The 22,979-nt window shown below is 59.9% G+C and overlaps 1 protein-coding gene across 4 annotated transcripts; it reads right to left on the reverse strand.

The window, feature by feature from the left end:
- Window positions 1–190: 190 nt before the first annotated feature.
- On the reverse strand, window positions 191–22,936 carry CRTAC1 (cartilage acidic protein 1). Of its 4 annotated transcripts, none has more exons than XR_015290243.1 (16): window positions 22,039–22,936; window positions 9,691–9,887; window positions 8,308–8,504; window positions 7,246–7,376; window positions 6,474–6,630; window positions 5,765–5,899; window positions 5,323–5,468; window positions 5,008–5,144; window positions 4,278–4,360; window positions 3,701–3,801; window positions 3,448–3,616; window positions 2,797–2,942; window positions 2,629–2,671; window positions 2,042–2,185; window positions 733–1,800; window positions 191–411 (listed from the first exon to the last, which is right to left on the reverse strand). XR_015290243.1 is itself a non-coding variant. In XM_086901292.1 (16 exons), exons 2-16 carry the CDS (start codon window positions 9,876–9,878, stop codon window positions 284–286), a joined length of 2,031 nt encoding a protein of 676 aa, XP_086757418.1. In that variant the 5' UTR covers window positions 9,879–9,887; window positions 22,039–22,936; the 3' UTR covers window positions 191–283. The 4 variants fall into 4 exon arrangements, 2 of the variants coding, with proteins under 2 accessions (XP_086757418.1, XP_086757417.1); XR_015290242.1 differs by lacking the exon at window positions 22,039–22,936 and adding an exon at window positions 13,623–13,716; XM_086901292.1 differs by having other exon boundaries at window positions 733–858.
- Window positions 22,937–22,979: the final 43 nt, after the last annotated feature.

Genomic DNA, 22,979 nt, shown 5'->3' on the forward strand with positions numbered 1-22,979 from the left:
CTTGTGTTGGAGTGGTGAGCGAGGCTGTGGGGGCACAGAATCAGGCTGGGTATCTCTTTTCACACTGCACAGAGCCCCACGAGGGTGAGCATGGGGAAAGGGAGGGGATGGGGAGGAGGGGGCAGTCTAGGGGAGTAGGGACAGACCTGTGCAGCAGTCATGGGGCCCTGGGACAGGGACACACAAGGAATACAGTGCAGGAAAGGGTTTATTCAGTTGGTACTGGGTGCAGCTGGCACAGTGCTGGGGGGTAGCAGGGAACACCTGGCTGTGCCAGAGCAGGCTAATTGTGCTGGCAGCGTCCACCAGCACCCAGGGAGAAGCCGTGGTGACAGTGGCAGTGGAAGGAGCCATGGCTGTTGTGGCAGATATGGTCGCAGGGGCCAGGCTGTGCCTGACACTCATCTATGTCTGAGAAAGAAGGAGAAAAGGTCAGAGCTGTGCCAAGGATACAGGGTGCGTCTGGCATGGGCAGGACAAGGGATGGAGGGGGCATGAGGGTGGCAGCTCCAGGGCTGGGTGAATTGGGACACAAAGGCAGGTGCTCCTGCCGCTGCTTGGTGCCAAGGCTGCTGGGTGGCAGATGTCCTTACGCCACCAACTCCTGCACAGCCACAGCCTGTCCCTTCTGCCCCCCAGCACTAGGGCTGTGAGCACAACTGAGCACCCCAATCATCTCTGCTGCCAGGGCAGCCTGGCAGCACCAGGTGGCCGGGCACTGCAGGTACTCACCCAGGCACCGGCTGGCAGCCGGATCAAGGGGACGGAAGCCTGGGTGGCAGAGGCAGGTGTGTGCCCCAGGGGTGTTGATGCAGACCTGGCTGCAGTTGTGCAAGCCCTGAGCACACTCGTTGATGTCTGGTGGGGGTAAAGAGAGCAGCATGGGGTTATAGCATTCAGAGGGAAAAGCAGTACAGCCCTGTTGTTGGAGTGCAGGCAGTGCAGCTTGCTGTACCCCAGCCCCTTCAGAGCTGCACATTTTGCTGTAGCCCCAGTACAGAGCTGGGCCAGGGGCACCATCACCCTGCAGCCAGATCCCAGCCCTGGGGAGTGAATCGCTGGGGATGCTCCCCTCCTGGGCTCTGTCCCTGTGCAGCCCCAGGGTGGGGTGGGCAGAAGCACAAGCACAGCCCTGGCACGCAGAGCTCAGCAGACCAGGTTAATAGATGGGATATAGTTTATTAGGGGTGTCTGGGAGAGGGGCTGGAAGACTGTTGGGACTAAGCAGGGTCAGACTCCAAACAGTAGGGTCAATAGGTTAAAAAACAGACCAGGAGGATCCTGCCCCTGCAGGGCTGGGAAGACCCTCCTCTGCCAGGGCTGGGGAGGTGGTTCCCGTCACCGAGGAGGGGGCAGGCAAAGCACACACGTCGCAGGCCAAACCAGCAGGCACACGGTACGGTATCGAGGCGACGGAGCAAGCGACCACCAGGGAGGTGCCAGCATGGCAGGAACAGCACTGGGGCAGTGGGGTGTGCGGGGGAAGGGGCACTGCCAGGCTGCCCCAGGGCTCCTTTCCCAGAGATGGTGCACAGGACAGCCAGGTCTGTGCCGGTCCCACTGCAGATCAGCCCAGTATGTCCCAGCCGGCACTTCCGGGGTGGCTCAACGTGGACAGAAAAAGAGAGACAGGCAGAGGCCAGCCCATCCTTCCACCAAGGCTGCTCTGGCATGTTACAGGCAGGGGTTAAAGTGCATAGAGACAAAGGCAGAGTCCGAGGACTAGAGGGAGGAGGGCACTGTGGGGGAGCCCAGGCCAGCTCCCAGCAGAGGGATATCCCCCGAAAAAGGCCACTTGAGCTGCACAGAGAGGGAGAGAAGGAACAAGAGAGGAAAAGAGAAAGAGAAGAGCTGTCAGTGGCAGCTCAGTGGGAGGCACGGACAAACACACACAGAACCAGGGTGGATGTGGCTGGGCTGCCATCTGAACAGGTTGCAGGCTGTGGCCTGGCCTTTGTCAGGGGTGCAACAGCATGCCAAGGTGGTGTTTTGGCACTGATGCCAGCTGGCATGGGGTCAGGGTGTCCCAGCAATCACTCACCCACGCAAGCTGTGCCATCCTCGTTTGGCTCAAAGCCCCGGCTGCAGCGCTTGTTGCTGCGACAGCGGTACCCGCCATAGGTGTTGATGCAGATAGGCTTGTCCCGGGGACAGATGAAGGGGAACTCAGTGCACTCATTTGTGTCTACAAGACGGTCCTTAGTGTGAGACATGTGGGCAGAGAGCTTGGGGCTGCCCGCCCCTCCAGCTCCCCCGGTATGCTGGATGGTCACCCTGGTGGTAGCCATGCATAAGCCATACCTCTGCCCAGGAGGCTCACAGCATGGCCACAGCTTCCCTGCTGCATCTCTGCTGCCCCTCCATCACTCATGGCTACAGCACAAAGCCTGCCACGTGCCAGCCATGCCTCCAGCCCCAGCACAGTGCTCTCACTGCTCCCTGTGCCACCACAGTGCTCCCCTGGAGCTGTACTGCTGTCCCATTCCCAGGCTATGTGCCAGGCAAGCAGCTGAACCTGGCACTGAGCCATGTGGCAGGCAGCCACCTCCCAGTCTCAGAGTGTCCCCCATGGGGCTATGCTACAGCATCCTGGGTACAGGCACACCTGTGCTTCCAGCAGCCACTCACCTACACAGCGTCCATTCTCGTGCTGGGAGAATCCCTGCCCGCACTGCATTTGGGAAGAAGCAGAGACTGCTGGGATGGGGAAGGATCAGCCCTGGGCAGCCACTGAGCCAGCAGAGCCCAGCCCCTTGTTTCTGTCTCCAAAGTCTCACACCCACACCTGGCCCTCACCTCCAGTGGTGCTGGCATGAGCGGCTCCTCCACATCCAGAGGGTAGGGGATCTCCAGGACAGAATTGGTCTCGCTGCTTACCACAGCTCGTGACACCACGCGCCCATCTGGCCAGGTCACCTCCAGGCTGCTGGCTTCGTCATGCCCTGCAGGCGGGCAGCCCATCAAAGGGAGGGTCTCCAGGGTGGGCAGGGGCTGAAAGGAGGCCATCGGGGTGGTAGGGATGGGAGGGGAAAAGTCTTCCCTTGCTCCCTGAGCCCAGCTCCAGGTGCTCATGGACAGCCCGTGCACACAGATGTACTCTGAGGGGCGTACGTGGGGACAATGGGATGACCTTGAAGTAGGCAGGGACGCCCCTGCAGGCTTGGCTGCTGGACATGCCACACCAGGGGACAGTTAAAGGGAAGAGAAAGCCCTACCCCCTGGGCAAAGCAGCAGGCAGGGGATGGGGAAGGGGGCAGCTGCCCCTTGCAGCACAGCTGCAGTGGCTGGGCACCCTGCCCACAGCCTCGCACAGAACCCACCATACCTAGGTGACAGGCATGGACGATTACTGTGCTGCAGGACACCGGGGCAGCAGACATGGTCCCTGCCCTGGGCAGTGCCAGGGAAGGCTGGGGGTGGAGGCAGCCCCTCGACCCCCTAGCTCACCCAGTCCGAAGTGTGCCACAGGCTCCATCTCGCAGAGATAGCCGGAGCCCCCGTCAATGATGCGCAGGTGGGCCCCGCTGCGCCGGGTGAACAGCACCACTTTGGCCCCCCGCGCAAAGGCCCCGAAGCGGGTACGGGGGATGACACGCAGCCAGTTGTTGCTGGTGCCCTGCAAAGGAGGAGGGAGCAGAGAGACTGAGCTGGGAGGGACCGGAGGGATGGGTACAACATGAGGAGTCCCTGCTTGACTCACCTGAGTGCCCTTGAAGATGGAGATGGGCTGTGCCATGGACTCACCATGGGATAGGATGAGGTCCAGCATCCCATCGCCATCAAAATCTGTCACTGCACCTCCTACAAGGACAGAATCATGTTGTGCCTGAGGCCTGGCCCCATGTCTCCCAGCACTAGACCTTGCTGCTGTTGTGGCCTTCCACTGGCAACGGCAGTGCTCCTGGCCACACAGGGACAAAAGGGAAGATGGGGTGACTCCAGTGCAGGAGTGTGGTTGGCATCCTGTATTCAGGTGTGTTGGCACCCTGGGCAGTGGAAGGGACAGGCAGTGCCTGGAGGGCTGTGGGTCACAGGGAGCTGCCTGACCTCCTCCCAAATGCAGAGGGGTTGGTTTTGAGCAGTGGACACACAAGAAGGGACCCTTCAAGAGTACCTCTGGGGTACTGGAAATGGCACTGTTGGCTGGACACGAGTGGAGGGAGAAAACATGGGGCCATTCCTGGTGGTGGGGAGTAGGCAGATAACTCAGTCAGGCATGTGGCATCCTCAGGCACAGGAGGTGCCACGCAGTGCTGTGACAGGGCAGGTGGACCCACCTGTGCCCCGTCCCTCGGGCTCCAGTGCATCCCCTGGATTCAGCTCTTCCACAATGGGGTCTGAGTGTTCTCTGCGGATGAGCCTGCCAAGGACACATACAGAGCATTAATGCCAGCTCCTGCAGTCCTCAGAACCTTCCTGCATATGTCTGTCCCCTCCTGCAGAATCATGGTAGGGGTGACAGCTCTGGTGCTATAGGGTGTGGATGGGGGATGTGACTGTCCCCTGCATGTTGGCATGTCTTCACTCTATGTAGGCGCAAAAGGAATTTCATGAGAGCTTCTGGGTCTGAACTGCAGAGTAGCAATACCATCTGTTGCATCCCTCTGGAACCTGGAGATGTCTCCAAAGGGCTCCTTGCAAAACCCTTGCCCTCTACCCACCTACAGGTGCAAGCATTGAGTACACAACCAGTACCCACTGCCCTACACACCAGGCAAGGAGGTGCTACACAGAAGTAATGAAGAATTGACCCCCACAATTAACAGGAGCCAAGAACAAGCTTCCACAAAGCTACTAATCAGCGGTGCTGGGGACCCCAGGGGCTGCTGCAGGCACGATCACAGTGACTGGTAATGATGCCAGGAAGGGCTCAGTCACGATGCCTCTTACGAGCTGAGCCCGAGCCGCGGCACTGCTGGAGAGCAGCCCAGTGAGCCTGGCTGTGCTGTGAGTGCCGCTGGAGCCGCAGGGCAGGGTGCAGGCTCCCCGGCCCCGTGGGGCTCCTACCGGAAGAGGCGGTTGGCGGAGGAGCCCCGGTAAGCGATGTTATTGAAGAAAACCTCCAGCTCCTGGTCATTGTCGAAGTCGGCCGCGATGACGGTGCGGACGGGGGACGGCATGGAGAACTTGGGGGTGGCGATGTCCTGCATGGGCACAGCCTGACAATAGGCACAGGAAGCAGGACACTGGGTGCTGCTTTGGTGCCTCGGGTCCTCTCCTCGCTGGCAAGTGGGGCTCAAAGACAATTCAGAGCGAAGCCAGCGCCCCTGGCCGAGGTGGCTCAGTGGCAGAGGCAGCAGTGTGGGGACTCTCAGCCCTCACCCGGAATCGGACACGCCCAGGAGCTCCGCTCTGCAGGTAGAGGCGGTGCGGCCCGTTCCAGTTGCCATAGACGATGTCCACCCGGCCGTCGCGGTTGAAGTCAGCCAGCGCCACACCGCGTCCGTGCTGGTAGGGGTCATCCAGCCCTGGGGAACCGCAAGGGGACAGGGGGAGACGGGAACCTCCTCCTGCCTCCTTGTCCCCAGCACACCTCCGAGGATGTGCTCCATCGTCCCCAGACAGCTCCTCCAAGCGCAGCTCCACGTGCGCTGATGGATGCCCCGATGCTTCTCAGCCACTGCACAGTGGTCAATGGGGGCTCTGGGTCCCTAGGGCTGTCCCCTGCCCCCCACACTCATCCAGTGCGGGCAGGGACAGGCAGAGCCACCCCTGCCCCGAGGTCCCCAGCATCTGTGTGGTCCCCCCAGCTTCCCCTACTCACCCACAGCAGCTGCCACGTCCCTGTACGTCCCGTCCCCCCGGTTGTGGAAGAGGAAGTTTGGGCTGTTCTCATTACCGCAGAATATGTCGGAGGCGCTGTCACTCAGGATGGGGCCCACGGCCACCCCACGGCCCCCTGGGGACAGCAGCCCCGGGTGAGGGACAGCTGCCCCACCGGAGTTAGTGCTCCCCATGCTCCCTCAGTGTTGCCCACACGGTGCTCTCAAGTACCCCCCCTCATTCCCCGTGTCCCATTCTTACCACCTCCTACCCCTCTCATCAGGAGCTAATTGGGCCTGGCAGCCGCTTGTGTCACTCCCAACCCTAATCACTGCCATCGCCATGGTGACAACACTCCTAATTAGTGACAATTTACCGCTGGGGCACGCAGCAGTCCCCACGGTGGTGGGCCAGCATGCGGCGCAGGCGGGCTTGTTCCCCCCGAACGCCCACGTTCCCAAACCCCGCTGCCTGCCCTATGGATGCTGTGAGCTCTGCGGGAATTAGCCCCAGTGATGGTGGACACAGGGGTCCTGCCAGGCGTGCGTCCCATGCTCCTGGTCCCTTCCAAGGGCCGTGGGGCTGCCACTAGATGGGGCAGTGAGGCAGCCCAACGCGGGCACGGACCTCCGGCTGCACTGCCCCGCCGCACCGGGCTCGCCGTGCCCTGCCGCGAGTCCCCTCCGCAGGGCCACAGAAGCCGGGTGTACCTGTGTACTTGCTGACGCCAGCCTGGGCGGCCACATCCACCAGCACCACGACACCGCGGGCAGGGTCACTGGCAGCCACATCCATCTCAATCAGGGCATGGGGGCCCACGTTGCCGCTGGCATAGTTGGCGATGTAGATGGAGTACCTGCCGGAGCCCTGCAGCCGGCAGCACCGCCTCAGCACCCACCCACCCACAACTCATCGCCGCGGGGACCACAGAGGATGCCTGCTGTGAATGCTCTTAGTGCTCCGTGGGAGCAGGCACTGCTTCTGTGTGCTGAGCAAGAGCTCTGCAAAACCCACGGCAAAAAGCATTCCAAGGTAGGGATGTGACCTGTTGCCTCCAGGCGCTCTCTGGTCACAGCGCTGGCACGTGGCACGTTATCCCCCCTCCCAGCATCCCCGGTGTGCCAAGGCCTCCCGATTTCCACCGCCTCCTTTGTCCCGTGCAGTAGCTGCACCCTGATTTAGCGATAATCATTTGGAAATAAACCGCTGGAGGAGGAGGAGGACAAAGAAAGAGCAGGTGACAGGAACATAAATCACCTCGACAGGCACGTTTATCAGCTGGTGGCAACCGTGTGGACAGGCATCCACAGTCCCTACAGCTAGGGGCATTGGCAGTCACCGGGCAGCTGGAGGGCACCCTTGGCCCAAGCAGGGGACGGGAAGGGACAGTAAAGAGAGCTGGCCCTCAGGATTCCACTGAGGGGCACTGGGAGTGGGAAGTGGGGCAGAGATACTCCTGTCTGCAGAACCCTGCCTGCTCACCGTCCGGTCCACGCAGGCAACAGACCGCCCAGCAAAGCGGCTGGCCACGTCCCGGTTCACCTCGTCACTCAGGATGTCCTCCCAGCGCCCATTGCGGAGCTTGAAGAGCTTGTCTGTGTAGGTGGCCATGCCTGGGGAAGGGGGCACAGGTCGGTGGGCTTCAGCACCCTGCCTCCTCTTGAGGACAAGGTGCTTTGCAGCAAGGGACGTTGTGGAAAATGTACTCTTTTTCCAGAGCATCCCAAATATCTGCTGTCCCTGCAGCCCCCTAGTGCCATAGGGCTGGGCTGCTGCAACAGCCCCATGACCCTTAAGGGCCACTGAGAGACACACAGAAGAATCAACTCATTAAACTAAAATATGTCCCAATGGGGCACAGTCCTGTAGATCATCCCTGGGAAGGTACCAAAAAAATATATTAAAAAAGAAATCGATCCAGTGGCAGGCACAGTCAGCGAGCTACACCGCTTGTGACAGCGCCAATGGCAGAGCCTGATTTAGGGACAGGTGTGCCAGCCAGCCACTGCCAGCCCGTGTAATTAGGAGCACTGGGAAGACAGATCTGCTGCCTGGAGGTCAGGGACACACAGCAGAGCTGGGCTGGAGCACCAAGCCAGGGAGCTCTAGGGATTCCCAGTGCCACCTTGGAGAATGTAAGTCTTGTTCCTGTGACAGGCATGCCAGGAGCAGGGACAGCACTAGAAGAGCAGGATAAGACTTGACTTGGTGCAGCAGGCACAGGAAAGCCATGAGACCAAAGGGCACAACTGCTGCAGGGCACAGCTGGGATTTACAGTGCAGGGTCCCTGGGGCAGGACAATCGAGGGGGTGGAAGGGAATCTTCCATCCCACTTGGAGTGCCATGAAAAGGGTGATGGGCAGCTGGAAGTGCTGACTCGGCTGGCTGGGCTCAGTGTCCCACCTGTGCTGCCATCAATCAATGGAGCCACTCAACTGAGAAATTAACTCCAGCCCGCACACATCCCTCACACGCCGAAGGTCGCGGGCAGCCATGCTGGGGGCTCCCCCCGTGCCTGGGGCTTGGCTGCCGGCAAGGCTCACCAGAGAAGGCGTTGTTGGTGTTTAGGAAGTAGATCTCCTCGCGGCCATCGCCGTCGATGTCGCAGGCTGTCACACCGATGGCGTTGCCCTGCCGGTCCCGCAGTGCATAGTACGGGGAGCCCCGCTCATCCTCTGCCACGTTCACCAGCCGCCCCTGTGCCTTGTCATACTTGAGCACCAGGTTGGGGCCATTGTACCTGCGAGTGTAAGCAGGGGTAGTGGCTTCCCAAGGCTTTGTGATGGGATGAAAGCCCCCGTGTCTCATCCCTGGGGGGACATTGGGTGTGATACTGGATTTTCCCAATGATGGGCACTGCAGAGTCCATGGAGGCCAAGGACCCTGTCAGGCATCCCATGTCTGGCAACACTAGGGAAGCAGTGGGGGCCAGGCAGAGAGCAATACAGGATGGGGTGCAGGTCCCTGCTTGCAGAGCTTTCCCAGGGCAAGGAAGTCGGCATACAAGGCAAATCCTCTCAGTGCGTCCCACTGGCTCCTCGCCCGCTCCTGCCCAATGCACCAGTAAACAAGTTATACAACGGGCACCACGACTGCTTACAAAACCCCAGCTGCCTTCTTGACTCAGCACAGCTGGGAGTGGTGGCCCAGACCCCTCCAGGGTTCCCAGTGCTGCCCATGCTTTCCTGCCTCGGTGATGTTCAGAGCAGCAGCAGGGCCAGACTGCTGGCCACCATCAGACCCCCATCCAGCTTGATGGGATCTGTGAGGGTAAAGAACACTCTCCAGGTAGGCACACCTGTGTGTGCAAGCCTCTTTAGGGAGTCAGGATGTGTGTACACAGATACCCTGCAGTAGCAGCTCACAGCAGTGCCAGCACACACACAGAGCCTACACCATGGTCCCTGCTCTTCCTGACCAGGGTTGGACCTGCTGGCAGCAGCTGCTCTGTGTCCAGCCCCACTTGGGCACTGGCAGCACAGCACACAGCTCCCTCCTTCCCCGGGCTCCTGCCAGCCCTTCCCAGCCGTCACTCCAATAAAGGACTATAAAAAACCTCCAGCCAATTAACTGAATCTCCAGAGAGAGCTGAGTCCTGTCAGTGGAGCTGAGACGGCTTGGGGACACGCTGGCTGTGCACTGCAGGGTGGACCCAGGCTGCTGGGCAGCCACCACCACCCCACAGAGAAGAGACCGATGGGGGCACTCACATGGTCTCACACAGGCACTCAGCTGGCATCAACACCCTGTGTGGATGCACACATACACACGCACACATCCACTGGTGGGTGCATGCAGACCCCAACCCACCCACCTTTGTGCACAATTCTCCCAGCTGGCCACAAGACCACAGAGGAGGCAGGAATTCCTATCCCTGCAGGGCCACAAGTCCTGCTGTTCACTGAGGCATTAGGTGCACCACTCACCCTGCCACCACAATCTCGAAGTCACCATCGGCATCCAGGTCGGTGACAGCCACGCCATAGTTGAGCTGTGTGGGATTGCTGTCGTAGTCGGGCGGGAGAAGGCGGTGGGTGACGGCTGCAAACATGGGCTCGCTGCGCTGGGAGCCCTCGCTGAGCCAGGCCAGGGACAGCAGGCACAACGCCAGCATCCTGGACACCTGGGAGAGACCTACAGCCCATCAGCTGCAGGAGGAGACTCTGCTCCATGATGCCCAAGCAGCCCCACTGTCCTTGCATGGGAGACACTCCCCTTTCAGCTCTTGCCACAGCACCCCAGCCTGAACCACACCACCTGTCCCTTGGCCCTTGGGCACTGTCACTCTGGCGTCCCCAGGCATGGACTGTCCTGGGAGCTGCTGACCCCTGGGACAAGATCACACTCCAGTGAGCTGGGGCTGAGCAGCAGCCCAACCTTGGGAGCCCATTGTAGTAGAGGGATTGGAGAGGCAGCAGGAGGACTGTGGGGTGCTGACAAAGCTGGGCTCAGGCCCAGCTTTCTTTGCCCTAAGGCGCCACTGGCATCCAGGATCCTGGTAAGTCAAAATGTCAATCCCTGCTCCCTTGGTAGGGTCAGAGGAAGAAGACATTCACTGGCCTGAGGTGTTTGTCTTCTGTCCCACTGGTCTTCCACAGCTGGGGAACTTCACAGGGAGAACACAGGGATATTTTATCAAGTTACTCCCATGTGCCTCAGTTTCCCCATCCTGCTGGAACTGTTCCTCCCAGGGTCTCTGCAGGGTGTGCTCCTTCCAGGCTGGCCAGGGAAGACTTCTGCACAGGGATGCAGCCAAGAGGAGATACTGGGAGGAACAGGAGACTGGGAGGAGAGGCTCATTTAACCTGGACTGCGGAGGACAGTGTCTGCCAGCACTGCTGGCAAGGCTGCAGAGATTTTGGAGCTGGCTCTAACCTGGCTGTAGCACAGGTGATGAACAAGATGGTACTCAGGAGGGCAATCCCTCATCCCAGGCCAGGCAGTTGCCTCCAGAGGGGAATAGCCCAGAAAGGAGCTGTGTGAGCTATGGGCATGATCCCACATGCCTGCTGTCCAGCGGGGAGGAAAGCAGCCTGATCCACTCTTGCAAACTGGAGGGGTGGTTGGGGCACCTGGCCTGCAAGAGGACAGTGCTTCACGTGACTGTGTCACCTCCCTGGGCAGGACTGCCCTCCCCAACCAGGAACAGTCCCCCTGTACTGGAGCAAATGACCCCACTGCCAGCTGATCCCCATGCTGCTGGACTCCAACAGCAAGCCAAGGAAGCTGTGGCAGCTGTGTGGTACCACATGTGCACAGCTTGGAGAGGGGAAGGTGCCCAAGATTTACACCCTAGCAGACCCACTGGGTTGTGGAGAACAGGCTGCTGCTGCCTCTTCTGGGGATGGGAATGGTCCCAATGCTCTCTAGGTGGGGGCGGGGGGGGGGGCAGGGGCAGGATTCCCCTACCTTAACTAAATAGCTTCCAGGCCCACATGGCTGGGCAGGAAGGGGCTCTTCTCCAGCTGCAGAGGAAATCTTAACCCTACTGCCCACAACCCCCAGAGCCCTGTATTCCATTGCACCAGTCTGCTCCCCTTTCCTCTCCAGCCCCATCTGTACCCTGGGAACAGCTTCTAGGGCAGATGAGTGTGTGTCCCCAGCTCTACCCTGTGCTGTTCCTATTCTCTTCCCCTGCCTGTTACCCTGCCATATTGTCTGGAGCAGCTCTTGAGAGGCTGGAGCCTGGCTCCTTCTCTGGTGCAGGGGTCCCATTCAAGATACATGTGATGGGGACAGGGTTTATTGAGTTGTTCAGGGATGGGGAAGTCCCTGGGGGTGACTCTGCAGTGCCAGACAGTGAAGGAGGGGGAGCCTTAGCCACAGCCCCACTCCAGGCTTACCAAAATGAGCATGGGGGAGAGCTACTGACATTGTGGACATATGGGTGCAGGGCTGGCACATAAGCCCCTGGCCCTGCAGAGCAGCACTGCCTCACTCCCAGCCACAGCCAGATGATGGGTGGCTGTCCCCAGGCCATTGGCAGGGCTCCCCATCTTTCCCCACTCCAGCTCCCACTCCTTAGAGCCTGGACTGTTACCCAGGTGCCCCCCCCCACCCCTCATCCAGCTGCAGCTGAAATCCCTCCAAGCTGGATGGAGTTTTTCCAGTAGAAAACAATGTTCCTGATTGGAGACAAAAGGCTTTTCCCAGTGAATCCGGTGCTTGGTGCCATGGGGAAGGGATGTCCAGCCCAGAGCCAGGCCATTTTGGGAAGGGGAAGGGAGGGAAGACTCAGGCTCTGCATGTCAGATACAGAGGGGCCTCATCATTCCCAGCATGCTTGTGATAGAACCACAGTCCCAGCATGAAGCTTCACCTGAGGTTTGAGGCTATGGGGTTCTGCCTGTGTGCAGGGCAGACCTCAGTCTATTTTGTTCCAGCAGAGTCACGTCCTGGCTTGTGTTGTGGCATCTCTGGGTGGCAAGGTCACCCCAGGGTGCTCCCTCAGTACGGCTAATGACACGAAGCCAAAGTGTCAAGCAGGGACAGAGGCACTGGGAGGATGCCACAGGCACCCATGCAGGGTACAGCCAGGCAGCCCAGGGGGAGGGTGCTGGCCCCATGGCAGAGATGTAAGATTCATCTGAGCCCGTGCATTGCTATGACTGACAGTGCCTGGGAAGGGTGCCATGGGACTGGAAAGGGAGCTGTGGCACAGGCAAGCAATAGTGCCCCAGAGCTCACATCACAAGCGGGGAGATGCTGTCCCCAGATCTCCTCATTGTACGTACATGGACAACCCCAGCCCCTAGTCTACATCATGGGTAAGGTGGGTGTTAGGTCCTTGTGTGGTCACCCCATCCTGCGTGTCACCGTGACATTGCTGCCCTCCACACCACGCGCCCCAGTGATGTCATGCTCCACCACTGCAGCAACATCCCATTTTGGGCCGCAGTCACCTCCAGCACCTCTACGACATTTCTTGACATCATGCAGCAAGGGCCTCACTGCACCCCAAAGCAGTGACAACATGGTGACATCACAGCACCTCATGCCACCATGCTTCACGTGCCCCAGTAACATCATGTTCTCATTCCTAGCAGTCCCAGGCTGTCACAGCTGTACCTGCTAGGGCAGAGGACAGGCAGGAGATGTCCCGCAGACCCAGCAGATCGCTCTTCTACAGCAGCTGGGCTGCCCAGATTACCAGCAGTGCCCCTCCACAGCTCCTCAGTTCCAAGCAGCCCAGACCCTGCAGTGCCTCTGCTCCAGCCAAAGCCCATGAGCCTGGGTCCTGCTGCGATGTCTGCTCGCTGCTGCGAGCCTGGCCCTCCTATGCAGGACTCCTCAGCTGGACCTGGCAGGCTGGGGCTCAGCCAGCAGGAGCTAATGCAGTGTGGAGATGAGCAGTCACCTTAGCCTCTGAGCTCACCCCAAAGGGACACCAGGTCCTTGGGGGGCTCAGGCCCACCAGCACACAACCAGCCCCTTCCCACACAGGCAGGTACACGGCTGGACCCCTCTGCCCACCGACCCCTGCTCCTCCATGGGCTTGGCCACGACCAAGCACAAGCGCCGCTACAAAGAGGGGCTGTCCCTCGCTGCTCACAGTCCTGCTGTCCCTGCCAGCGCTCCCTAGTCCCAGCGCACACCCCCCATCGTCCTACAGCCTCTTGAGCACGGTCCTCCCTAGCCCAGCATCCTTCCATCCCCATCCCATGCTTCTTCCCGCTCCCTCCCGGCTCACTACCCCGCATCCCGTCCCCATCACGGGATGCTACGTGCCCGCGGTTCCGCTCCGCCCTCCACCAACTTCTCCCCGGGCCGGTGACCGTGCCGGAGTTGAGAGCCGCCCCTCCCCGCTCCGGAGTCCCCGGGAAACTTCGCGGAGCAGCAAAACCACACCGCTACTCACGGGCCAGGGGGGCCGCCCCGCACCCCCACGGCGGCGGGAGCGCATCCCGCAGCTCCGCCTCGCCTCCCGCCTGCGGCCGCACCGCTCCCGGCTCCCGACGGGGCCGCTCCGGCCGCGCGGCGCCTTAAGAACGGGGCGGGGGGCGCGGCTGCCAATGGCGAGCGCGGGGTGGGGCCGCCCGCCGCCGGCTCCGGCCCCGCCGTGCTGCGGGGGGGCACCGGGGAGCATCGGCCCGGGCACCGGCTGGAGGAGAGGGGCGTCCCGGATCCCGGCATGCAGGGGATCCACCGGCTGAGGGAGCTGCGTGGGCACGGCGGGCAGTGTGTCCCGGCTCGCTGCGGTCACTCCGGGGGTGCCGGGTGGGGAGCAGTCGGGGCATGGCTGGGCACGGCTCCCCAACTCCTGCAAGGGCAGCTGGCGTGATGAACCGAGCAGAGCCAGGAGCCTGCCCCGGCCTGGGGGCGGCGGCGGGGGTCTGGCACAGGAGGAGGAAAGAGAAAGGAGCTGGGCACACCCCCCCCCACCCACCTCCCGCCTCGGTGTAACGCTACTTCCTTGGAAGCACAAAGGAGAACAGTTTTAAACCGAGAGAGCGGAGATCTAGGTTAGGTGTTAGAAGGAAATTATTCACAGTGACAACGGTGAGACACGGGAACAGGTTGCTCAGAGAAGTTTTGGGTGCCGCATCCCTTGAAGCATTCAAAGCCAGGCTGGATGGAGCCCTGGGTGACCTGATCTACTAGGCAGCATCCCTGTCCATGGCAGGGAGATTGGAACTAGATGATCTTTAAGGTCCCTTGCATTCCAAACCATTCTACTGTTCTATGAATCTAACATTCAGCCACACCCCGAGGGGTCAGCATCTCCCAGTGTCATCATCCTGCACGGCACCACCTCTCTCTGCAGGGACCCTAGGAGTGGCTGTGCCCTGGCAGCCAGTCTGAACTCCAAGAGAGGCCCCGTCTTAGGTCATGCAAGGCACTGACTTGCCCAAAATCTTGTATCCAGTGGATGTGCGAGGCAGGATCGCATCTAGACAAGCCTGCCTTTCCCAACATGTTTTCCTGAGGGGCTGGGCACGGAGCTCTCTGTGTGTCTCTGGAAGCACAAAGTGGCTGTGGCAGGGACTGGGACAGCACTGACAGGGCACAAGGCTAGCAGGTCACCACGGTGTAGCACATTCACAGGTGGCCCAGCACAGAGTCTGGGGCTGCGGCCACTGTGAGAGACAGCAGGAGAGACATGCTGGAAGACAGCAGGAGCTACAGAAACTCATGCCACTGGGGCTGCTTCAAGTGGCTAATCACCTCCTCTGCTAAAGCCCTTATTTCTCATTGAACATGTCTGGCTACAGCTTCTGCCTGTTGCTCCTGGTTCTTCTCTCACTGTTAGATTCAAGAGCTCTCCAGTCAGTGATTGTTTCCCACAAAGGTGCTTCCATACAGCCATCAAATACCCCTTTATCTCATTTCTGATGACTCCCTCTTGCAGGGTGCCTGGCTGAGCACCAGGCTTGCTGTGTAGCTGCCTGCTGCAGGGTCCTCACAGCCAGAATGTTGGTATCCAGGCACAGGGACCCTGCTATAGGGCACTGCCACGGGGCAGGAACCACACCTGCTCTCTGCATTTGCCATGGTGAGCCATAATGCCAAGCAAGCCCACCAGCCCGGGATGTCAGTGTGACCACTGCACATGTGCAATGCTGTGCTCATGTGGCTCTGTGCACCCCAGTGCTGTGGGTGTGCTCTGCCTGCCAGTGTCCACAGCCCCAGTGCCTGGCTGCACCCTTGCATCAGCGCGTGTGTGCTCATGGTGAGCACCCCTGCTGCCGAGTTGCTCGCTCATCCCAGGTTTGGTAACCACCCGGATAATTATTTGTACAAACTGCAAGCTGGCTCCCAGTGCCCTCTCTGTGACTGGCAGGTACAGAAAACACACATGCCGGCAGGAAGCCAGCTCAAGCATGCCAAGACTGTGAATGGCACTGGGCACGCTGGCTCCCTGGGGCTCTAAACCCAGCATGCCAGCACAGCGGGGCTTGGCTCTGGCCGTGAGCACATGCACACGCAGGCAGGGCTGCGGCTGTGCCAGCGCAGCGTGCACGTGCAGCCGTACAGCCGTGCGTGTGCATCGGTGTTTGCATGATGGGCACAGCTGGGCACACCGTGCCCCGCGCGCACGTGTGGCTCCGCAGGTGCCGTGTCCGCAGGGATGTGCTCACCCCACGGCACCCCATGAGCACACACGTGCTGTGTGCCAGCAGGACACACGTGCCAGCACGGCCCTGCACGCTGCAGCCCCCTGCCACTGGCACCCAGCGGGGTGGTTTTCCACTCATAGGGCTGCAAGGTATCCCCAATACCTGCTTTTGGAGCTCCTTCCCATGGATGCTGCCACCTTGCCAGGCTAGGATATTTCTCTGGGGGAGAAGAGAGGCAGCAGGCACCTTGGTACAACAGTCGTGGCCATAAGAAATGGCCTTGCTCCAGTCCCTGGGCCCTGTGCTGGCCTAGACATCTCCATCCCACCCCTCTGGTTGCACCCACGTTAGGGACATTACGGGGCAAACCCCTTGGGGTGGGACACAGCTCTCTACAAGGGGCTGCAGAGGGAAGCACAGAGCATCAGTGAAATGAGCTGGGATGCATGAGAACATTCGCAGAGACATTTGCGGAGCAGTGAGGGAGGGCGCAGGCGTTGGGGCATAGGGAGCCTGGCAGTGTGGTGCACGGAGGGGGGTGGGATGTGCAGGGAATGGTGGCACGGTGATGGGGACAATGCACAGGAAATTAGAGCGAGCGGCAGCCAGACACGCTGCGGGGGGAAGGGAGATGCTGCGCTCCACTGAGGGCTGCACAAAGGCGGGGGAGGCTCTTCTGCTGAGCTGGGGCCAGCATGAGTACCAGCCACCTCTTTGCACATCTGGGACCTCCCCTTCCCATCCCCAGGACTAATATGTCCCAGTTTTCTCTGGCCTTTGCTTCTGGGGGCCCATCCATGCTGACCCAGCTCCCAGGGAATGGGGATCCTCTTAAAGCTAGCAGCCCTGATGCTTGGTGACCCTCTGCCTGGTGGTTCATTTGCTAACCCAGGCTCTCCCTGGGAGAAGGCAGCAGGAAAGTGGGGAGCAGTCTGCCCCTTGATTAATTGCAATGGGCAGAGGGGTGCCAAGCAGAGTAAGCCTGTTTGGTGGCAGTGCCAGATGATCTCTGTGGCACTTTCAGGGCCAGTACTGCTCTGGGAGCAGGATGAGAATACACTTAGGATCAGGAATCCACCCAGGATCAGCTGGATTCATAGAACACTCATCCAGCAAATGTCCTCTCCAGCAAATTCCAGATGGTGCAATACAAGCAGGGTGCAGGTGAGCACAGAAATGCTGACTGAAGGCACTAACTTCCAGGATACTTCACTGGAGCTGTCATTCCCCTTTCTAGAGCATTTTCAGGGCCAGACACCTGCACACATCCTGGTGGGTGCACAGCACACACATGCACTGCCAGCACACTTGCAAGCACCTACATGCACACACACACAACAGTCTGTGTGCAGCCACCCTATCTGCTTGTGTGAGCAGTCAGTCTGCCACCCAAATGTGTGTGCAGGCCATGCACACACACACACACACCTGCACTCACACGTGCATGCAGCAATGTGCATACATCCCATCATATACCCCTGCTGCTTTTTGACACAAGGAGAGGGCACATGCTGCCACCACAACACGCTGCAGGATCCCTCAGCTGCCAAGCTGATCTTGGCACTTGCCTGGCACTGCTTTTTTCTCTGGAGGGGCTGTGCTGGGACATCCCTGCTCCAAGGGTCTAATTTCCACTGTAAATGTATTCATGGATAATTTATCCACAGTTGTTCCTGTGCTAATGTTGTCTTTTAGCTGAAATAGCTCTCCTCCTCCCTGGCGTTTACCCTGCTGATGTATTTATAGTGAGCTCTCCGTTTCCCCACAGCCTGCGCTGTGCTGGGCACCCCTCGCTGTCCTTCCTTCAGGGGTCTCCCGGGCTATACATCCTTGGTAGCCCCATGATACCTCTGATCCTCTTCCAGGCTGATTCCAGCACAGGCAATGTCCTTGGGGCCCATGGAGGCATGAAGGCAAGTGCCCAGTCCTGCCAGAAATGCCTTACTGGTTCCTCCCAGGATTGCTTTTGCCTCTCCCGTGTCTGCATGCCCATTGTTTGCTGGCTCACAGTGATGGACACCCATGCTCGGATGGCTGCTTGCTTGATCCCTCTTCTCCCTGCTGTCCCCTCCCTGTCACTGTCCCACAGTGTCTGATCTCCTGTCTTGCCCACAGACCTCCTCTCTCTTTGGTCCTGCACCCCAGACCATCACACTGTTCCCATGTCCCCTGTCTCAGCATTGGGAGTCTCTTTGTGTCGCGGCTGGCAGTGACCTGGCGACTGTCACTCATGCCAGCATCTCCCTGTGAGCTTTTGCCTCCCAGCATCCCTCCCCAGTCCCCTCCTCCTGCCAGCAGGAGTCCCTCTCAGGTGCTCGCTGGGCATGGCAAGCCCTGGGAAGGCCTTACCATCACAGAAGTCAGGTTAATCCCCGAGTTTGTTTAATCTAGTCTTCCAGTCCTCTTCCTCACAGGTTTCCTGCGTCCTTGGCAGCAGCAGGGTGTGAATGCTGGACCCCAGACACTGCTCACCCAGAGGGTCTCCAGGGATGCCTAGCCCCTGCCCTGGGACCCCCAAGCCTGCAGCTCTCTCACAGCCCAGCACCTGTCTTTGCACAACCTCCCTGGACCACGCACGGTCCCCAGCCTCTCCTGCCACCGTGCATAGTGCCCCGGGTCCCCGCTTGGACTCTTCCTGTCGCCGGGACATCATTAGAAATGTTAATTATTTATTATCACTAAAAGCCCTTTTTGCTGCATTGCTGTTCTCTGCCTATCTCTCTGCCCTGTGCTGCCTGTAACCGGATCCGCCTGTGCTTCCCTCCTGCCCCGCAGTCCCTGTCCCTGCTTTCCCTCCTGCCTGCTGCGACACAGGGTGGGGGCACGAGAGCCTTTCCACCACCCCCCCTGCAAGATGTGGCCCTATGGGACGAGCTGGACTTGTCCCTCCGGGATCCCAGAGCCACTTCTGGTATGCAGATGCACCAGTAGCAGTGCTCAACCCAGGGACTGCTCCGTCCCATGACTGCATGACAGGAGAGGGGACAGGAAGACAGAGGAAGGACTTGGCTGGTGCTGTGATGGAGCCTGGAACCATTAGCTCTTCTCAACCAAGGACGATGTGTCTCCCCAGAAGCACTGGGATTGGGCTCCCTGGCCAAGGGATATTGGCAGGGTGGAGGCATCAGACTGTGCTGCAGCCCTCCCAGGCAGCATCCTTGGCTGGGAAAGAGCAAACAAGCTGAGGGGGATGGGGATGCTGGGGAGAAGGGGGCGCTGCTTGCAGCCAGCTGGGGCTGGCAGGACACACTTGGGGCAGCCAGCTGCTTCAGAGAAGCCATGCAGCTGCAAGGAGGCAGGGGAATGCCCAGCCTGCACAGCTCAGCCTCTTCTGCCAGGGCTCCTGAAAGATTTATCAGCTCCAAGTGGATCCAGCTGATGAATCAATTAAAGCTTATCAAAAGCAGTGGTATTCCCGTGGGGTAGGGCTGGCACTGGATGCAGCAGCTCTGCCACAGCCAGCGCTGGGTGAGATTGGGAGCTGCTTCAGGTTGCAACATCGCTGAACAGTGCTGGGCAGAAATCACCTCCCGGCAGCATCTGTGCCTACTGGAGCCAGCCACAGCACCCTGGTACCTTCTAGAGACTGTGGCAGAACGGGCCACGACAGAGCGAGCTGTGACAGCACGGATGGGGGCCAACTTGAGTCGATATAAAACCTGGATCCCTCACAAGAGGCCTCTCCTTTGTATCCCCCCACCTCCAAAAGGAGCCAGGCTATCCGGGTTAGCAATCCCCCAGCCCTGGTGCTACCATTGCCTGCTGCTGTGCAGTCCTGCTCAGAGTGCTGGAGAGCAAGGCACTAGTGGGAAGGAGACTACAGTGACAGCTGTGGGAGAGATGCTGGGGGATGGCTCCCACGGGAGTGCAGGGAGGAGCACCCAGGCCGCTCCTGGAGCAGTATTGATTCCTGCAGCACAAGCACTGCCTTCTGTGCCTATTCATTGTTATGTGCAGAACAAGAAGCAGGAGAACCTGGCTCCCCCCTCCACAGCCAGCCCACACTCCTAGGGGCCGTACCACTTCCCTGGCCGCCAGCCGCCGGCAGCACCGATGTCTGCCCGCACCACCGCCTGCTTCCCTGCATTATACAGCACTGTCACGAGCTGCTGAGTCCCCAGGTGTGTTGTGCAATAATGCAAAGCAGATCTAATCCACCCCAGCCCCAAGCTCTCTGCAGTCCCCTCCCCACAGGCTGAGCATGTTCCCTGGCCAGGCATGGGAGACAGACCCAGGACTGTGGGTGCTTTGCATGCCCCTGGCTCAATGGAGCTGACAGGCGATTCCCCTGTTGTTCCTGCACACCCCTTGCTGTTCCCCAGAGCTTTTCTCTGCCAAAAGCACTCTGTAAGCATTTGCTCTGCAGCAATAAATCAGAGGGATGCTCACACAAGCACGGGCCAGCCCTGAGCTCGCTGGGACCAGGGTGCAGCAAGGTGCTTGAGGCAATGCTCAGCCTCAGAATATGGTTCATTCATTTCCTGTCTGCTTACATCTTGGTGGGATTCCAGATGGCAGTTCTCTGAACTCCTTGGGTTGTCTGAGCCCTTTAGAACAAGAGCAGAACAACCAGGGACCCTTCTGCACCCATGTGTGGTCCCAGAGGGTCCCCGGGACTGCCTGGGGTCTGACATGGATGCAACAGCCTTGGTTGTGGACAAAGTGGTTCCCTGTCCCTGGACCATGCCTGGTTGTCCATGTTCCTTCTGCTCAAACCCTGGCAAGGAGCCAGGGAGGAGCAGCCAAAATCCCTGCCCCCTCTGACACCCCATGAGCATATTGAGCCAGCAAGTTCTCAACTCCTTGAGAGCCCTGGGAGCCATAGGAGTTGGCAGACTCTCTGGTGGCTGGGAAGAGGCTCCAGGGCTCACAGAGAAAAGGCTGGTCAAGGAGAGCTGAAGTTGCCCCATGCTATCGCTCCCATCACAAGACCCAGGGCTCAAGCTAGTCAATGGTGTGCAAGCAGGAGCTGGATGCACAGCTCACTTCAGATCAGTCTCAGATCTGGGGCTGCCAACAGCTCCTTTCTCTTCCGCACTGCTCCTTTCAGCTTGTGCCTCCCCATGGCCCCAGCTGATGCAGCTGCAGATAAACAGACAAGGAAAGCCAGGCAGCAACTCCCGGCTTGCTCTGCTGTCCCCTGGGAGGCACAGACATGGCAGCTTTAGATCAAAACTTCAGAAGCAAGAACAATCCCAGCTATCAGCAGAGAGCGGCTGGCTGGCTCCCGGCACTCACTCCCGCTGGGTACATGACACGGTCAGTGGGTTTTTGCACCGAGGTACTGGGACCACTGATGCAGAGCCATGGGCTACTGCAGCTCCCACCAACACTGTTTCTGGGGCAATGCTGGGCTGGGGGTAGACCAGGCAGCAACAGCTGACCCCCTGTTCCAAAACTGGGAGCAGTGGGAGCCCAGTGCCACTCTACACAGAACTAGAGCCAGCCTTTAGGGCGTGGGATCTCCATGTCTGGGAAGACTCCCAGGACACCTCAGATCACTCTAGCCCAGGAGAAGTTGAGCCATGGTCAAGCCAAAGCCTACAGTACTATTCTGGGGTAGCTCAGGGACCAGTTCAGGTGGGACCATCTGCCCTTTCCTGGGGAGCATAGGGGTGGCAGTCTGGAGGGTACCACCATGTCCTTTGAGAGAAGCAGGAGCACAGGCACAGTGGCTGAGGCTGGAGAGGACACAAGACTATGTTTCTAGTGCACAAAAAGAAGGGGGTCCTTCTGCAGCCCACACCTTGCAGAGCTTGAACTGTTTTCCTGCTGCCATGGAAACTGCTGTGGAGCATCATTCTGTTGCACTGGCCAGGATGACCAGGCCATGGCAGTTCTCAGCCTTCTTCATGCTCTCACACCTTGATTTACCGAGTGGGAGAGGCTGGATTCTGCCTGCCAATCACTATCCTTGGGTCACTCTGGGGCTGTGATAGGATGGGGGCATCCCTGGCTAGGACACCCAAGGGACAGAAGGGATGGAGAAACCACGTAAGTGCTGGCAGGGGCTGTCTGGTGCCATTCCCAGACAAACCCAGCTCCCACGCGGCTAGGGGCTCCACGCTGCTTGGCCTCCCACAAACATAAATCATTTTCTAATTTATAACATGAATAATTGATTTTGCCTCCATAGCTGGCGATAAATCTCCTGTGCGCACATGCATAAGAAAATAATAATAATGAAAGCGATCAGGATCTGCTGCCATCGATTACCTGTGAGAGGGAACATGGTCCCTTGTGTGCCACATGAGGCTGGGATAGGGGCTGCTCCTCGGGGAATGCTGCGTGGCCCTGCCTGATGTGAGCTTTCCTTGTCCTGCGCACGGGCACCTGTCTGAGGTGGGATGACTGGACCTATCCTTCACGGTATCCCAGAGCTCGGGCATCAGCGGTCCCAGCCCTGTAACTGCACCTAAGGAGGGACATGATGCTCGGCGCAGCCCCATTCACGGATGCTGCGTGCGATGCCTCAGTGGCACCATGCCAGGGTGGCCCGTGACCGGTCCCGTCCTTCGCTAACTTCTCAGTCTCGGGGGAGCTGCAGAAGGCGCTCTGGCTCCCGGCACGGGCAGGCGGCGTGCACGCCACGGGACATTGCTCTGCCCCGGGTCACCTGTTCTCCGGTACCCACACCATGAAGCTGGCTGGGAAACGGCTGCTTGGAAACGGCATCCGAGAGCTTCGGCTCAGCAGGAAGGAGGTCCTGGAGCCGGGAGTGGGCAGAGACCCGCTGCCCATCAGCCAAACTGACCAGGCCGGCCGCGCCGGCTTGCCCAAAGCCTTCGTAGCGCGGTGTCCCCGTGTCTGCCCGCCCCGTCACAGCGAGCACCACGGCTCCCGCCCGGTGTGTGACATCGAACGGTACCGGGAGACCTACGGCAGCCTCAGGGGGGCCACTCGTGCGCGGGAGCGGGGGTCGCTCTCCCTCTGACCACCACCACCCCAGCCACGGAGCCTCCTTCCCGCGGTGCCGGCCGCTGCCGGGGAAGGACGGCCCGCCGTGGTGCCGTGGTGCCGTGCCGAGGCCGGCCCGTGTGCCCAAGGCCGCGGGGGAGGAGCGGCGGCCGCGGCGCGGGGCGGGGCGGGCTCCAGGCCCCGCGCTCCCGGCCCCGCGCTCCAGGCCCCGCACTCCAAGTGCCGCACTACAAGTCCCG

The sequence above is a fragment of the Cyanistes caeruleus genome, chromosome 8 (genome assembly GCF_971803275.1).
Source record: "Cyanistes caeruleus chromosome 8, bCyaCae1.hap1.1, whole genome shotgun sequence".
Taxonomy (NCBI): Eukaryota; Metazoa; Chordata; class Aves; order Passeriformes; family Paridae; genus Cyanistes; species Cyanistes caeruleus.

What these genes read in the sequence shown, in the direction of transcription:
- CRTAC1 (XM_086901291.1), bottom strand. Translation starts at nt 13,667, where the DNA reads ATGCGCTCCCGCCGCCGTGGGGGTGCGGGGCGGCCCCCCTGGCCC. An exon ending in GGACGTGGCAGCTGCTGTGG is followed by an intron (nt 5,469 to 5,764) that starts GTGAGTAGGGGA and finishes GCGGTTCCCCAG; the next exon opens with GGCTGGATGACCCCTACCAG. An exon ending in GCCCGAGGGACGGGGCACAG is followed by an intron (nt 3,802 to 4,277) that starts GTGGGTCCACCT and finishes CTGTCCTTGTAG; the next exon opens with GAGGTGCAGTGACAGATTTT.